The sequence below is a fragment of the Pochonia chlamydosporia genome, chromosome 3 (assembly GCF_001653235.2).
Source record: "Pochonia chlamydosporia 170 chromosome 3, whole genome shotgun sequence".
NCBI lineage: Eukaryota > Fungi > Ascomycota > Sordariomycetes > Hypocreales > Clavicipitaceae > Pochonia > Pochonia chlamydosporia.
The window spans coordinates 4,250,936-4,266,044 of NC_035792.1; the positions used below are offsets into that span (position 1 = coordinate 4,250,936).

The following is a 15,109-nucleotide window of genomic DNA, read 5'->3' on the forward strand; positions in this document are numbered from 1 at the left end:
CCTCAACCCCGGAGGTCTGGTCCGCCCCAAATAACTTAAATCTCCCGTCCCTCCTGAGTCCTGACGGCCGTCTTCTCCCAATAATGTTGAATTGGATATGCAACGATTTTCTTCTCCTCTTCGGAAATATTGTTCATCGGTTGCCATCTCAACCCATCGGCTCTCTTGCCTTCCCGGCCGACTCTAACCCAGCAATTATTCGCAATGCAGGCACCAAGGACACTATACGCCTTGACCGTTACCCAGGTGCTTGATCTGCTCAAGAATAACACCATCACTGTCGAAGAATATGCCCGTTCCCTTTTAGACCGCTTTGAGGAGAAGGACAGCACCGTGAAAGCATGGGCGTACCTCGGTGAGCTTTTCGTCCTGTTCCCCTGCAATTGATCAGGACATATATTGATGTTACCCCAGATCAGGAATTGGTATTGAGCCAAGCTCGAGCTCTTGACCAGATGCCCAATGATCAGAGAGGGCCGTTGCATGGAGTAGCGGTAGGCATTAAAGATGTAATAAACACCAAAGGTGCCATGCGGAATTATGATTGCCAGTAACATTGCTTATGCATCCTAGATATGCCGACTCAGTTTGGCTCTCCACTGTACCAAGGACATCAGCCAGGTTTTGATTCATCAGCTGTTGCGATTCTACGAGCTGCCGGGGCTCTCATCTTCGGTTTGTTGATTCGTGCAATCTACCAGTTTTAATCTAATTTTGATCCGTAGGCAAAACAACCACGACAGAGTTCACTGCGACTAATTCGGGACCCGATACCACCAACCCTCATGATCCAAATCGTACCCCCGGCGGCTCATCTTGCGGGTCAGCTGCAGCAGTAGCCGGTTTGCAAGTACCGCTGAGTCTCGGAGCGCAGACTGGCGGTAGTATTATTCGCCCAGCATTATTCACTGGAATCTTCGCGATGAAACCAATTTACAATGCAATCTCACCCGAAGGCCAAAAGACGTTTTCTGCCACCTTTGATACCTTCGGTTTCTTTGCTCGCAGTATCGAGGATCTACAACTAGTTGCAGATACCTTTGCCCTCAAGGACGATGTACCCCCTAGGGACATATCGCTGAAAGAAGCCTCGGTTGCTTTGATCAAGACTCCGATGTGGGCTCGGGCAGGGCCTGGCACTGTATGTGCTATGGAGAGAGCTGTCACAATTCTTAAAAACAGCGGGGTAATGGTCGAAGAAGTCCCCTTTCCTACGGAAGTCTGCGATAGCGAGGCCTTGAGGCAGATGCAGAACGTAATTATCAGTGGCGAAGCCCAGGTAGCCTTTCTCAGGGAATATCGACTGGACAGGACGAAACTAGATCCGGAAATTTGTCGCCCAGTCGAAAACAACTCAAACTACACCCACAAAGAAAGGTTGCAAGCCCTCGATAGATACGCTAGCTTGCGACCCATCATTGACAAGGTGGCCGCAAAATACTCGGCCATCATTACGCCTAGTGCAATTGATGAAGCTCCGCTCGGACTCAACGATATGGGCAGTCCGGTTTTTAATACTCTTTGGACGGCGAGTAGTTCGTTCTGCAGTATTTGTTCGTTTCTCGCTAACCAGGTGCAGGGATTTCATATGCCCGTTATCAATATACCTGCATTTACCGGAGCGCATGGTATGCCTATCGGCATATCGATTGTGGCAGGCAGATTTTGTGATCAGCATCTTTTGAGGATCAGCAAAGTCCTCAGTGAGCCTCTCATGGCCGAAGGCGGCTGGAAGGTAATGGCCTAACCCTGTTGACGACTAGGTGGCGATCAGTTCCGATGTCGACAGCAAATCCTCATTGTAGGTTATCAAGCTTGGCTTTGACTTGGACATGAACCCCGTCGGGGCTAAGTGGTAGGATGATATATATCAAATGCACAATGCAGCACCCAATGTTACGGTGTGTGTGGAAAGGCACAACTTAGATCTCCCAGCTGGACATGCGACCTGAGTGTGAACCCACATGACTGCATTTCAGCAATACGTCTTCACGTCAATTCTAGACAACCATCGGAGACACCAAGAATCGTCATAAATCTCATGTAAGGGAGTGATTTCCAAGTAAACAATTGGTCGTTCACTGATTCATTATCTCACACCAAGCGGGTCAAAAGAGGCGTGTACACAAAAGCCGCGTAGAGTCCGCGTAATCATTTTTAAGTTCAGGATGAGTATAATGATATCATAAACGGCAAGGAGCTCAGGTAAACTCCGGGAGTTGCTCAGTTGGCTCGGGGGGCTGCTCAGGGTGACTCACTCACTGGGACTCAGGAACTGCACAGGTTAAAGCAGCCACAGCTCAGGAACTCTTCTGAGAAAGGAAACTGGGTCCGTCGTGATTCCGGTTTTATACTGGGCTGTTATTTGTCCCGGGGTTTGGTGGCAGACTAAGTGGTGAAGCCACTTAGTCGTTGACGGGTAGGGCTTTCAAAGTACCTTTGGCATCCATTAATCTTATAAAACGGCCAGCTCTCAATTGCCATGACTAACCCATCTCTACATATGTAAGTTGAAAGAACGGCCAGGCCCGGCTGCGAATATTAAAGTGTTTCCCGCAAACCCCCCACAGAATGTGTCAAGCGTCTGATCTGGCACGTTGCGTCCAAACAATGCACGGCACATTGCAGTGGTCAAATGCCTAATGCCACAACTTCCCAAGGTTTAGCGGCCGTTTGCTGAATACCAGGACGGCTATAGCCGGTAGCTTCAAACCTGGTCAATAGCCGATCAAGCACTTGACGGTAATTCATAAATTTATCCAAGTCTATCTGGGAACTTCTCAAAGGCTGCCTCGGTCGGTCCGAATTGCCCCTGCTTCCAGGGAAATGCACAAAGCACCAGACTCTCCGGGCGATGCGGATCGTACATGTCTGAATGACACTTGTGCAAGCTAAAGGGGAAAAAAAAGTCCAGTTTCGTACCAGTTGACCTCCAAAAAGGTTTCAAGGTTGATTGATATTCCCCGCAACGTTTAACCCGTCATTGGACCACCTAGTTACCACCCGGCCCCTACCCGAAGAATAGGAAGGTGAAAAGAGTTCCCAAACATACTAGTCTATAGATTGGACCCCAAGTTTAAAAGCCGATGCGGCTGACCCTTCCAAACCAGATAATTAATCCGCGAATCGATTCCCGAACCGTAGGTTAGGTCGACACATCGCTAGCCAATGTGGTTGTCGTTCCTAGTCGAAGCTGGTTTAGCTCTTCTGAGCCAAGACATTGGTGCTATCCATCGTCCAGGTTACCATCTCCATTTCTAGTCTCAATTCATACGTTTGTTCGTTTGCGACCGAGATCGAACCGAGGAGGCAACGCGGGGCCCCGTATCAGCTCCATGATGGTGTAACCCCATGTTGAGCTGCATGGTGACATTGCGCGCAGATGTACAACTCCATGGGCTAGGGTTATCGTTAAGCTTTCTTGGAAGTTGGCTTACCCTGCCATTTCCGCATGTGGGATTTACTGTACCTTCATGTCGCTTTGGATCCTTGTCTAAGTTGAGTTGTCTGATGGATATCTGGACGGAAAAATTATACTGGTTATGTCATTGAAGTGCCGACTTGGATCTTGTGGTTAGAATCGCACACGCCAAGAAATATACGACTGGCAAATTTGCAACAATGGAACACGGCCATCGCTTCACATCAATGTAATATAAATATCACCTCTCGACTCCCAAGTCCACCATCCTCAACATCTAGCCCAACCAACAAACCTCAAGACACACCGTCCGCCATCATGGTCGCCCTCAAATCCATCCTCGCCGCCTCCCTGGCACTCATCGCCTCTCCTGGCGCCCTCGCCACCAGAACCTTCTACAACTCCGGCACCCTCAGCGGCTGGGACTACGTCCGCAAGGAGCACAAGGGAACAGTCGACCAGGTCACCAATGTCGCCTACAAGGGCAGCACGTCTCTCAAGATGACCCAAACCTACGACCCCAACTACCATGACCGCTACCACTCCGAGGTCGACCACAACTACGGCTACAAGCGCGGCGACTCTACCTTTTACGGTTTCGCGTTCCGCCTCTCCGACACATGGGACTTCCAGTCGCAATCCTACAACATTGCCCAGTTCATTGCCAATCGTCCTGGAGCGGGATGCGGCGGAGACGACTGGATGCCCAGCACCATGGTTTGGATTCAGGGGAACCAGCTCTTCTCTCGAATCGTCACCGGACACTACCGCCAGCCGAACTGCGGTCGAACCATTGACACTTTGCGAAACCTTGGCCAGATCAGTGCTGGACAGTGGCACAGGGTCATCCTGCAGGTCAAGTGGGCTAGTGACAACTCTGGCTTCTTCAAGATTTGGCTTGATGGAAACAAGGTTGTGGAGAGGTTGAATACTGCGACGACGGTCGACGACGACAGTGTTTTCCAGTTCCGTGTTGGTCTGTATGCGAACAGCTGGCACGATGATGGCCACATGAATGGTAATCAGGGATTCCGCCAGATTTGGTACGATGAGATTGCTATGGGTACCGAGTTTAAGGATGTCGATCCTGCTCAGCAGTGAGTGGTGGATGGTGTAAATAGCAGAAGAAAATGATGTACATATTCTGGCTTTAACTGTAGATAGTTTGAAGATTGGACTGATTGTATGCCTTTTGAGGTTTTGAACTCTGCATGTAAATGCCAAGATTTGTCCCTTGTCTAGTTCAACGTCCGAATGGCCACAGCAAAAGGTCCATATATTGAGGCTTGGCGTGAACATTGCTGGTTCAACCAGAGGGTGTCTGCAGAGGATAGCACCAGTCGGGACACCAATGCTGCATAGACTATTAGATCCAAGATTGTCATTGACATCGCATGGTGAAGAAGGTTGTGGCCGAATTCTCCTTGTGGGCTAGGCCATAGCCAGATAACCATAAACCAGCGGCTTTTATTGGCATTGACGGGGTATGCCGCAGATGAACCCCAAAACTGGCAAAGGAACATCCCCTCATGACTCTTTTCCGTCGCACGGTGTTCATAGTCAAGACGACGGGCCTTGGGTCCATCCGACGCGGCGAGTACTTGTGGTTGAAACCGAAAGCAGGGGATGCTGACAGTCACTGTCCCCTCCAGGTCCCTCAGCGATTGTCCATCATCTTCATAACCTCATTCTCCTCGTCCGCTTTCCCCTCACCATTAGTGACCTGTAAGCCTCTCTTCTTCATCTCCTCTTCTATCAGTTTCCTGGTAAGCATCCCGTTGGAAAGTTCTGGTGAATCCTCCTTCCTTTGTCGAAACCAGCCATCGACACTCCTCATGCCAACCACGAGGAAGCCCAGTTCTTCTCTATCCACGTCAAATACCTCCCACCACTCACAATCTGGCATTTTAGCTCCCACATCCTTGGCGGCGTTGTATATGGCTGCCGTGGCAAGCGCGTGCGGCTGATGTGTGAGGTACAGCATTTGCGGACTTAGCAACGCTGTGTTGAGGTACTGCACGGTCTTACGTGATATACTGGATTTCGGCTGGGATAGAAAATCCATTGTTTGGAGGTATGTTATGGCCAAGGCGTGCGGCAACGCAACATGGGTGTTGAAAGACAAGGCATAGAGAAGGCGAGACTCTAGGGCGAGAAGGCGGTTCTGGAAGGAGAAGTAATCTGCCTCGGATTGGTAGTACGTCTTGGGGTCGTTCTTGGGTACGTTGCCGGTTCTAAATAGCGTAGAGCTTGGGGAGAGGAGGTATGCGTAGACGTTGGATACGTCGCGTGGCGATCGAGGAATGGCACCGACTTTCGCGACCAGGTAAATTGCTGCTGCTGAGACGTCCTAGTGTGTATTAGCTATACCTGTTCGAAGGCTAACCCACGAGGAGGACTGAAGGAAAGACATACACTGAATTCATGTGCCATTGGTGAGTCTACTAGCCAGTATCTCGCGAGAATGACGTTGGCTTGCGCCGTGGAAGACTGGGGTAGGTCGAGTAGCTGCCCCGCGGCTTGGGTGAGGCATTGCGTTGCGATGAAGATGGATTCTTGGAGATCTTGGGGTAGTGACGAAAAGGACGCGTGGTGATACAGCTGTGACGTGGTTGCCAGGGGGTTGGTGAGATGTGCCATTGCTGCGCCCCGGTGGTGGTGGTGGTGGTGGTTGGGTGGTAGGATGGGTTCAAAATTTGGAAGCCAGTGGTTGAAGCAAACAAGCAGCACTTCAGATCAATTGATGTCTGATGCCTGGTGGATCCCGGCAGAAGCTCTAGCCTATCGTCTTGGTGGGTGTCGGACAACGAAAGCACCGACCGCCGATAGATGGAAGAGGTCAACTGGTGCTGTGAATGAACAATGGACGGGAAATATGAGAGGTTCGCAGCCTTTTAAGTTGGTACTAAGTGGTATCTGGCAACATCTAGTAGAACAATTTCATCCCAAACAAGCACCAAGACCGTCAAGTAAGGCTGGCGAATGAAAAAGTACGTTCTTGGCTTTGGCTGTTTGGAGAGGTCAAGATCTGCCAATGAATGTCTGGTCTCGTCTGGTGGGTCACCCACTCTAAGTTGCTAAAAGTCAAGTGCAACAGACTTCCTTCCACCACCAGCCATCAGCTCATGTCATTCATCCTTACACTTCCATCCGTCCTTTGCAACCTTGGCCCTAAATCCACAACTCGGCTGCCTACTTTGGCTCTCAAACACCGCGGCAAAGTGAAACCATTACAAATTCCCTATACGTCATCAGCACTCAATCCGGCTTGTCCAATTAGCCAGCGCTGAGATCTTACTTCCATGCCTGACTCTGTCTGCAGCCTGCCGTGCCCATAAAGATGGAGTTATGAGTCTCGTCCGTGGTATTGGCGGCTACGAAACACCCCAAGCCCCCAACGACTTTCAAAGAACATCAATCGAACACGTTTATTCGCAGGTAGCCGCCATGGAGTCCATTGCAACTAATGTGGAAGGCGAAGGCACGGCGACCAGGAAGCAGATGCAACCGGGCAAGCGAAAAGTCAAAACTGGTTGTACCACCTGGTAAGTCATCCACGATTTCACCACCAGGAAAAGATAAAATGCTAACTCAACAGCAGCAAGTGAGTCTGATTGTGCTCAAATGGGGTTACTTCGCTAATCTCATCAATAGAATTCGTCGAGTAAAGTGTGACGAAGCAAAACCTTTCTGTGTAAGATGTACATCAACGGGTCGAAAATGTGATGGCTACGACATCAATGCAAACCCGCGATCTCGCAAATGTGAAGTAGCGCTGGCAAAGACCTCGCCGAATCGGCATCCACCGACTGCCGTGTCAGCCGCCTCCATGGCTATGTCCTTACCAAGGCCGCTGCTTGCAGATATATCCGGAACTCAAGTTGAGCGCTTCTACTTCAATTGCTTCAGAACGATCGCAGGAGAAGCAGTGGGTATTCGCCACAAGTACAACGCCATGTTCTGGAAGGAAACTGTCCCCCAATACTGCTACGAGGTGGAATCTATGAAACATGCCTTCATCGCGTTCGGAGCTGCTTATCACAATTTTCAAACCGCCGGAGAAAGAGCTGATCCTTCAGCCCCGCCGAGCAAAACCGAACGCTTCATTATCCAGCAGTACAGTCTAGCCATGAAGGGGCTGGCGCAAGACACTCAACAAGTCAGCGTCCGCAGAAGATACGGCATCACCCTCATTAGCTGCATCGCCTTCTTTTGTATAGAGATGCTGCGGAATGACTGGCATGCGGCCCTAACTCATTTATCAAATGGCCTCCAGCTCATGGCAAACTTGCCAGACGAGGTTTCCGACCTCCTGAACAACCCTGAAAAATGGAGCCAAGGGTCAGATACCTCGCATGCCAGGGTATTGTATATGCTGCGGCTACTATCTCGGTGGGAGGTAGCCATGAGGCTGATAACAGGCGACTTTCGTCCCCGTCTGACCCTACGAACGTACGAGGCTCGAAAATTAGATGCGTCCGCCGGGACAGACTTCAACACCCTCGAAGGAATCTACGAAGCTGTAGATGGATATTGCCAAGATGCTAGCGCATTTGCCTGGTTGACTAGAAATCACCAAGGCGACACCCATTTCTGGGCACAGCATCGTCCCAAGCTCCAGCACTCTGTGTTGATGGAGCGATCCCGCCTGATTGGAAACAACATCTGCTTCTTCCAGAGCAACTCCGATATGAATGCCCTGAGCATGCAAGACAACATTTTCTTCAACGCCAGCATACTCCGCCATAAAGGCGCCACTCTTATACTGAGGATGCTTCCACTGCCCGGAATATACGACATGTCACCCGAGCCTGGCGAAATAGCTCAGTTTGAGGATTTTATCCGCGCTGCAGTCAATTTGCGTGATTTACTAGTCGGTACAACAGTGGGCAAATTAGTGGAAGAAAACGCCAACGTCGATCTCGCTGTTGTGCCAACACTTTACGTGACGGGGAGCAGTTGCCGAGATGAACGGCTGAGGAAGAAAATCCTATCCCTGGCAATGGAGTGGCCACGCCGAGAAAATTTATGGGATGGGCCAGCATTGAGGCATATGCTCGATGTGAATGGGCTAAGGTCTAGCAGATCGACGAGTCCAGTGGCGAATCTGGCGAGTGAGACGGTGAAGTGGTCCAGTAGCTTACCAGGAATGTGGTTTTAACACCAGGATCCCGGGTTTACTATTGAACCTGATCATTTCTCTCCAGATGGTAGCATTTGGGTTTAGAGAAACAACAACATTGTTCTTGTGTGGCATATTATAGACCTAATGTGAGTCAAACCATCCCTGCAGTACTGAAATATTTCTTGCGCTACACAACAGGGCACTGTCAGAGAAGTATCTTGGGACACAATTTGGAGCATTTCATCAAACATTTCTAACAACTTATCAGCACAATGCTGCATTTCCAGCCGGCATCAAGGTTAGGTCAGAGCTCCCTCTTGCTGGTCTGTGTCACTCCTACGGTTTTCATAAGGCTCGAGTGCCAATGGAAATGAAAATACCCCATTGTGCTTATCCAGCTTGACGCCCAACAAGTACTGCATGCATTGCATTTGCCCGCCTTACTTTTGCAGACCCCGCTTCGCTCAACTTTCTGTCTTCTCCTTCTCATGGACTCTCCAGACTTATTTGCGCTTGTTTATGAGCGGTACCTATATGTAACAAGAATGCGCCTCATCAACACATCCACTCTTCAGCTAGAGGACTTCCTGGGCGACGAAGTTCCGAGTTATGCTATACTATCACATACTTGGACAAAGGAGGAGGTTACGCTACAAGAGTGGCAAAAGTCAAAGTGGGCAACGAGGTCGAAAGCGGGCTATAAGAAAGTGAGAGCTGCTTGTGCTGTCGCCAAAGCGCAAAATCATAAGTGGCTGTGGGCCGATGCAGTGTGTATTGATAAGACGAGCTCGGCAGACTTGTCTGAGGCCATCAACTCTATGTATGCATGGTATCGCGAATCAGCAGAGTGTTTTGCGTATCTGGTCGATGTCGATACCCGAGTGCGGGTCGGCAACCAAGTGCAGGCAGATGTCACCAAATCACGTTGGTTCACTCGAGGATGGACGGTACAGGAACTACTGGCGCCATCTCATTTGACGTTCTATGATAAACAATGGAAGCGACTCGGCACCAAGGAGCACTATTCCGAGGCTATTGAGGCTAAAACAGGCATCGACTCGGAATTCATGGTTCTCTATGACGATGAACGGCACGGAATTCCAGTTTTCCAGAGAATGACATGGTTCGCCGGGCGAAAAACCACTCGAATAGAAGATGTGGCCTACTGCATGCTCGGCGTTTTTGATATAAACATGCCGCTTCTTTACGGCGAGGGCAGGAAAGCTTTTATGCGGTTGCAGCATGAGATATTGCGCAAACAAAACGATCATACCATCTTTGCCTGGGTAAACTCTCGACCTTTTCTTACTCGAAGGGTTTTAGCAACCTCCTCAGAAGCTTTTGCTGACTTCAGGGATCTGATGGTCGCAAACCTCCAAAACTTCTGGTCGAGGAAGGCTCCATATCACATGACCAATATTGGAATTTCCATACGTCTACCTCTGCTTCGAACAGCCAGGGACCTAATTGGGTTTCTCGAAGTTAAAGCATGCGGCATAGATGAAGAAGTTCCCGGAGTGGATCCCCGCGGGCTTTGTGTTATGGAGAGTCAATTAGCCATTGTGCTTCAGGGGGGTGATCGTGACAATTTTTCAGAGTCTCCTCGAATTTTATCACGAGCTTTGAACCCTACACGGCCGCTACATATCTGCTACAAACTTCCTCCACCGCTGTCAATAGATGTATTTCTAGAAGTTGAATCACATGGGTTGTCTCCTTTTGAATTGGAGGCAACAAAGCCGGGGTTCGGTATGAACTGCGAGTCCAGGTATGGCTTATTTCTAATATTTAAGCACGACTCCAACCCATCGCCACCGTTGTGGATATCGTCACATCCGAGCTTCTGCCTGAGCATTCCACATAGTCTGCTCGTATTCCCCGCCTATGATGAGACTTGGATAGAAAAGACAGCTGACATTGGTGATGTAACTTTTCGTGCACGCACAACCGCGGTGATCCTCTGCATCACGGAGGGCGGCTGGAGTAACTGCATCGCCAATGTCTCTGGTGTGTGTATTATGTTTATGCTATCTACTGTTGTAGAAGAAAAGGCTGGTGAAGTCACGGACAAAGCAGTATTATTTGCTATAGCAGTGGAATCTCCGCGGTTTCGCGACCGATTAGACAGCCTACATGGAAACAAACAAAGCTATTCGTTCAATAGCATCGACAATAAAACTTGCCCCATGGCCTCTGTCGATACATCAACGCTCTGCGAATCTCACGACGACTTTTGGAACAAGCGACGAGACTCTCATCCTATGAAGGTTTTGGAAGAAGAGACAGAGCAATATCTGAAAGAGTCTGTTTTACTTGACAATTGGGAAAGCCATCGCTTTTGTCCAAAGGTCTTCATGTTGCGGTGGGATGCTGCGATGCGAGGTATCCAGGGTTTAAGGACGTCCGTGTGGCTTGCATATCCTACGACTCAGGGTCCACGCCGAGTCATTGAACTATTATAGCATTTGGTCTTCGTTCTCATACACGTAGTATTTCTTTTTCTTCTTGAGTTTAAGCGATTGGACCTTCAAGATCTATCTTTCGGAAACAGTTTGGAGCATGTTATGCAATGGTACACTACGCAAGATCCCACAGCAGCCTTATTCTTGTTGCTTATTTCCTTGCTATATATTAAATAAATTATATTCTTACTCACTAATAGGTTGCCAGCATTTTGGGCCTTAAATTTGCATCTTTAATATTTATTGACGGCACTGTATATAGTTGACTCCCAGCACCGCCCTCACTTACACCATTCGAGCTGGCTCCCGACATCGGTTAGCGTGAGAGTGGATCTCAATGCTGTAGCCATACATGACAGCTCCCCACATGAACCAACCTCACCTCAATAACCTCAAGCTTCAACTCAAACCACGACACCCAACTTCCACGATTAACACCTCCGACAACGAAGCGTACATGTACACCATAGTTCCCTAAATTATCTGCGACACATAAACCACCTCCAATCACCAATTTCCACAACCCAGGCAACCGCAATGGCCGCCTCGGGGCCTCCATCACCCATCTCCGAGAAGCAAGCCTTCGACCTGAACCTCCAACACGGACACAAGGACCTCGTCCAAGCAATCGCATTCAATACCTACGGTGACCGATGCGCCACCGGCTCAGTAGACGGCAAGATTCGCGTATTCAACAGACATAAAGACGGTACTTGGCGCTTATGCGACACATGGACAGCTCACGGAGGTGAAGTTCTCGAGGTACGCCCCCTCCAGCCCTCAAATCTATGTCCCCAAACTCATACCACTACCGTGTAACACCACCCACTAACAGCTTCAAACCCTCAGCTCCAATGGCTCCCCGCGACAATATACCCCAACCTAATCGCCTCCCTCGGAATAGAAGGCTGGTTCCGCCTCTGGGCCGAAGACCCCTCCGCCGCACCAGGCCGCCGCTTCTGCGCAGGTCGATCCGTCGGCGGCCGACCAGCCTTTGACACACGGTCCACACGCGCGCCCTACCGCTCATTCAGCATGAAGCACAACGAGGAAACGCGACACACCTACCTCGCCCTCCTGGCCTCAGACGGCCGCCTCACCATCTACGAAAACGACCAGCCAGAAAACCTGTCAGAGTACTCGTCGATCGACGAATTCAGCATATGCAACAAGCCGAATCGCGGAGAAGAAGTCTCCTTCAAGGTACGCTTCGACCCAAATCCAGAGCCCTGCTACACAGCCCTACGCGCAGGCGTCAGCGCCGACTCCCTAGGCATAGTTGTCGCGGGGATGGACACCGTGAAGATATACAGATCGAGGGACATAGTCACGGCATCTTATGGAGTTGCCCAGACCCAAAAGGAGTTTTATCTCGCGGCAGAGATCCCCGGCCACAGAGGGCTAGTGCGGGATGTAGCATGGGCGCCGGGCAATATTCGCGGATACGACATGATAGCGACGGCATGTCAGGACGGCTACGCACGTGTATTTCGCATCGACACACCCTTCTCCGAAGATGACGGCAAGTCCTGGTCTGCAAATGACCTGCTCAAATCGAGGGGCCACGCATCGTCCAAGGACTCGCCTACCAAGGATGAGGCGGAGAAGCACCCGCATCCGTCGTCGCTGAGCGCCAGTCTCGCCAAGTCGGGGAACGCGAGCGATAGACAGTGGTCCGGACAGCCAGGGCAGGTGCATCATACGTATAGGGAGATCTCGCGACTGGATAGCCATAGGACACCTGTGTGGAGAGTGGGCTTTGACGACGATGGACAGATTCTGGGCAGTACGGGTGATGATGGGCGTTTGTTGTTTTATAGACAGACGCCGGATGGAGTGTGGGCTAAGAGCTCGGAGTTAGTAATGGTGAAGGCGAGGATGGCGGCGCCGTGACAGAAGGGGTCTGGTGGATGAATGATGAGTGCAAGATGTTGGAATTCACCATGGATGATGGCTCTTCTCGTCTCGCTGAGCGGTATTGAATGTAGATGTCAACATCTATGGACAGGGTATGGGTAGTAATGACGGGTAATGCGGCACGACATATACACCGCAGCCGTCTGTGGCACTGGTTGTTTCATCATGTACAATTAAACACACGTCACGATATGAAGGAATGAAACTAATTGACGCAATAAAATGTATTTACGGGGTCATTGGTGCACGGGCTGCGAACCACAATACACTTTGCTAAAGGATATCTATACGCAACTGCCTCCCCTAAACAGCATTGCTCTCTTTTTCAGTCTTTTGCTTGTCATCAAGTCGCGTAGCTCGAGACATACAAGTCGACAATGACACATAATTCCAACCCCAATAACGCCGGTTTCATGATTTGGAGATTCCCTTTGCTAGTAATTTCATCTTGATGCATATAATCAATCCACTCCTCTTGGACCACTTCTCCTTCCTGGTTATTAACCACGCTAGAAATCAAATACTCGAGTCATAGGCAAACATTATTTTCCGCTTTTGCTTCGTGTCGTCGATGAGCCCGCTTAGGCGGCATCAGCGCTGGCCACGGGTTGAGAAACCTTGGTGACCTGACTGCCGGCACGGTGAATTCGCTTACCAGCAGAATCGTTCATATAAGTAACGTCCTTGTTCTCGAACTGAGCTCGCTTCCAGATCTCAACTTCGCATCCACCACGGAGAACACCAACACGCATGGTAGACAGGAGGTTGTGGGCGGCATTAGAGTGGTTGTAGACACCACCGTTGAAGATGGAGGTGGCGTCCTTGCCAATAGCGGAAGAGATGAGGGCCTTGCCACCGGGGTGGTCCTTGATGAAATCGGTCACATCGTGAATGACACCAGCGACAGCGACGAGGGCCTTTCCGTTCTTGGACTCGGCGACGAAGTCGTCCCAGCTAATGACGGGAAGCTGCTCGAGAGGAGTACCCCAGTCAAGGGTGGCACGCTTCTGGTCGAGCTTCTTCTGCAGCTGCTGGACACGGCCCTTCTCGATTTCGTTGGCACGGAACTGCTTGAGATCGTAGGCGAGGCCAAGCGTCTTCCAGGCGTAGATGGCCCACTTGGTAGGATCATACTGCCACCACTCAATGGCGTTTCGGTAATCGGAGGGGAACTCGTGGTGGAAGTTGTGGTAGCCCTCACCAAGGGTGACGAGAGCGGTGATGAAGTGATCGCGGGGAGAGTTGCGGTCATCGAAAGGCTGGTCGCCGAGCCAGTGAGCAAGAGAGTTGACGCAGAAGGTAGCCTGCTGGACGAAGCAGATACGCAGAATGCCACCATAGACGAAACCACCAAGCCAGTCTTGGAACATGAGACCGCAGAAGACGGTGGGGAAGACCAGGCCCATGAAGATAACACACTTCAGATAGTTCTGGTGCTGCCAAACAACAACGGGGTCCTCGTTGAGATCAGTGATATCGGTACGACCAGCACGCTTGGGGTTCTGCTTAAAGACCATCCATCCCAAGTGGGAGTAGAGAAGACCCTTGCGGACGGAGTAGGGGTCCTTCTCGGTGTCGGTGTAACGATGGTGAGCTCGGTGGCCACGCGACCACCAGCGGATGGAGCCTTCGACAGCACCAGCACCAACAGCCGCAAGGTAAATCTTGAGGGGAGTGCTGGCTCTGTATGAGGTGTGAGACCAAAGACGATGATAACCTGTGTAATTTGTTAGATGGCTCTGAGATCTGGGACCAATTGGTCTTTTGTTGAGAAGTTATAATTACTTACCAGCAGTAATGCCAAGACCGGTGTTGAAGTAATAGATGACAGAGAAGATAGCCGTGGAAAGTTGAAGAGGGACCCAGTAAGCAGAGATGAAGCCAGCCAGGGGGATGAAGACGATGAAGGTGGTATTCAGCCAGTTGACATGCTTATACCAGTTCGACCAGGTCATAGGAGTATCGGAAATATGGACCTTGTTGAGGTCTGCCTTTTTGTTTCGCAGAGGCACGTAATCGGTAGTGCCGTCGGGGAAGGCCTTGGCCTCGACAGCCGAAGACGAGGACGACATTTTCGAAGTAATGTCTTATCTTGGCCCTCGATTTTTGTTGTCTGCAGAGTTGATGTATGAAACTCGCTGTAGGACGAAACCAGGGGTTTTATATAAGCTCAACAAAACCCCA

General features: G+C 50.3%; 7 protein-coding genes across 7 annotated transcripts; 5 read left to right on the forward strand and 2 right to left on the reverse strand.

The window, feature by feature from the left end:
- Positions 1-204: 204 nt before the first annotated feature.
- VFPPC_05117 (amidase) lies at positions 205-1,747 on the forward strand (the record flags this gene model as incomplete). The annotated part of the gene is made up of 4 exons (XM_022428437.1): positions 205-355; positions 415-525; positions 574-675; positions 726-1,747. 4 exons carry the CDS (start codon positions 205-207, stop codon positions 1,745-1,747), a joined length of 1,386 nt encoding a protein of 461 aa, XP_022284519.1.
- A 1,992-nt stretch (positions 1,748-3,739) lies between these two features.
- VFPPC_13765 (glucuronan lyase A) lies at positions 3,740-4,522 on the forward strand (the record flags this gene model as incomplete). Its single annotated transcript, XM_018291537.1, has 1 exon — positions 3,740-4,522. One exon carries the CDS (start codon positions 3,740-3,742, stop codon positions 4,520-4,522), a length of 783 nt encoding a protein of 260 aa, XP_018145822.1.
- A 556-nt stretch (positions 4,523-5,078) lies between these two features.
- VFPPC_05118 (cyclin) lies at positions 5,079-6,061 on the reverse strand (the record flags this gene model as incomplete). The annotated part of the gene is made up of 2 exons (XM_018284361.1): positions 5,079-5,771; positions 5,837-6,061. 2 exons carry the CDS (start codon positions 6,059-6,061, stop codon positions 5,079-5,081), a joined length of 918 nt encoding a protein of 305 aa, XP_018145823.1.
- A 708-nt stretch (positions 6,062-6,769) lies between these two features.
- VFPPC_17652 (C6 zinc finger domain protein) lies at positions 6,770-8,582 on the forward strand (the record flags this gene model as incomplete). The annotated part of the gene is made up of 3 exons (XM_022429344.1): positions 6,770-6,966; positions 7,020-7,025; positions 7,076-8,582. 3 exons carry the CDS (start codon positions 6,770-6,772, stop codon positions 8,580-8,582), a joined length of 1,710 nt encoding a protein of 569 aa, XP_022285618.1.
- Positions 8,583-9,091: 509 nt separating this feature from the next.
- Positions 9,092-11,008, forward strand: VFPPC_05119 (HET domain-containing protein; the record flags this gene model as incomplete). The annotated part of the gene is made up of 1 exon (XM_018284362.1): positions 9,092-11,008. One exon carries the CDS (start codon positions 9,092-9,094, stop codon positions 11,006-11,008), a length of 1,917 nt encoding a protein of 638 aa, XP_018145824.1.
- Positions 11,009-11,545: 537 nt separating this feature from the next.
- VFPPC_05120 (nuclear pore complex subunit) lies at positions 11,546-12,901 on the forward strand (the record flags this gene model as incomplete). The annotated part of the gene is made up of 2 exons (XM_018284363.1): positions 11,546-11,770; positions 11,858-12,901. 2 exons carry the CDS (start codon positions 11,546-11,548, stop codon positions 12,899-12,901), a joined length of 1,269 nt encoding a protein of 422 aa, XP_018145825.1.
- A 605-nt stretch (positions 12,902-13,506) lies between these two features.
- On the reverse strand, positions 13,507-14,997 carry VFPPC_05121 (acyl-CoA desaturase; the record flags this gene model as incomplete). Its single annotated transcript, XM_018284364.1, has 2 exons — positions 13,507-14,642; positions 14,715-14,997. 2 exons carry the CDS (start codon positions 14,995-14,997, stop codon positions 13,507-13,509), a joined length of 1,419 nt encoding a protein of 472 aa, XP_018145826.1.
- Between the last annotated feature and the right edge of the window lie 112 nt (positions 14,998-15,109).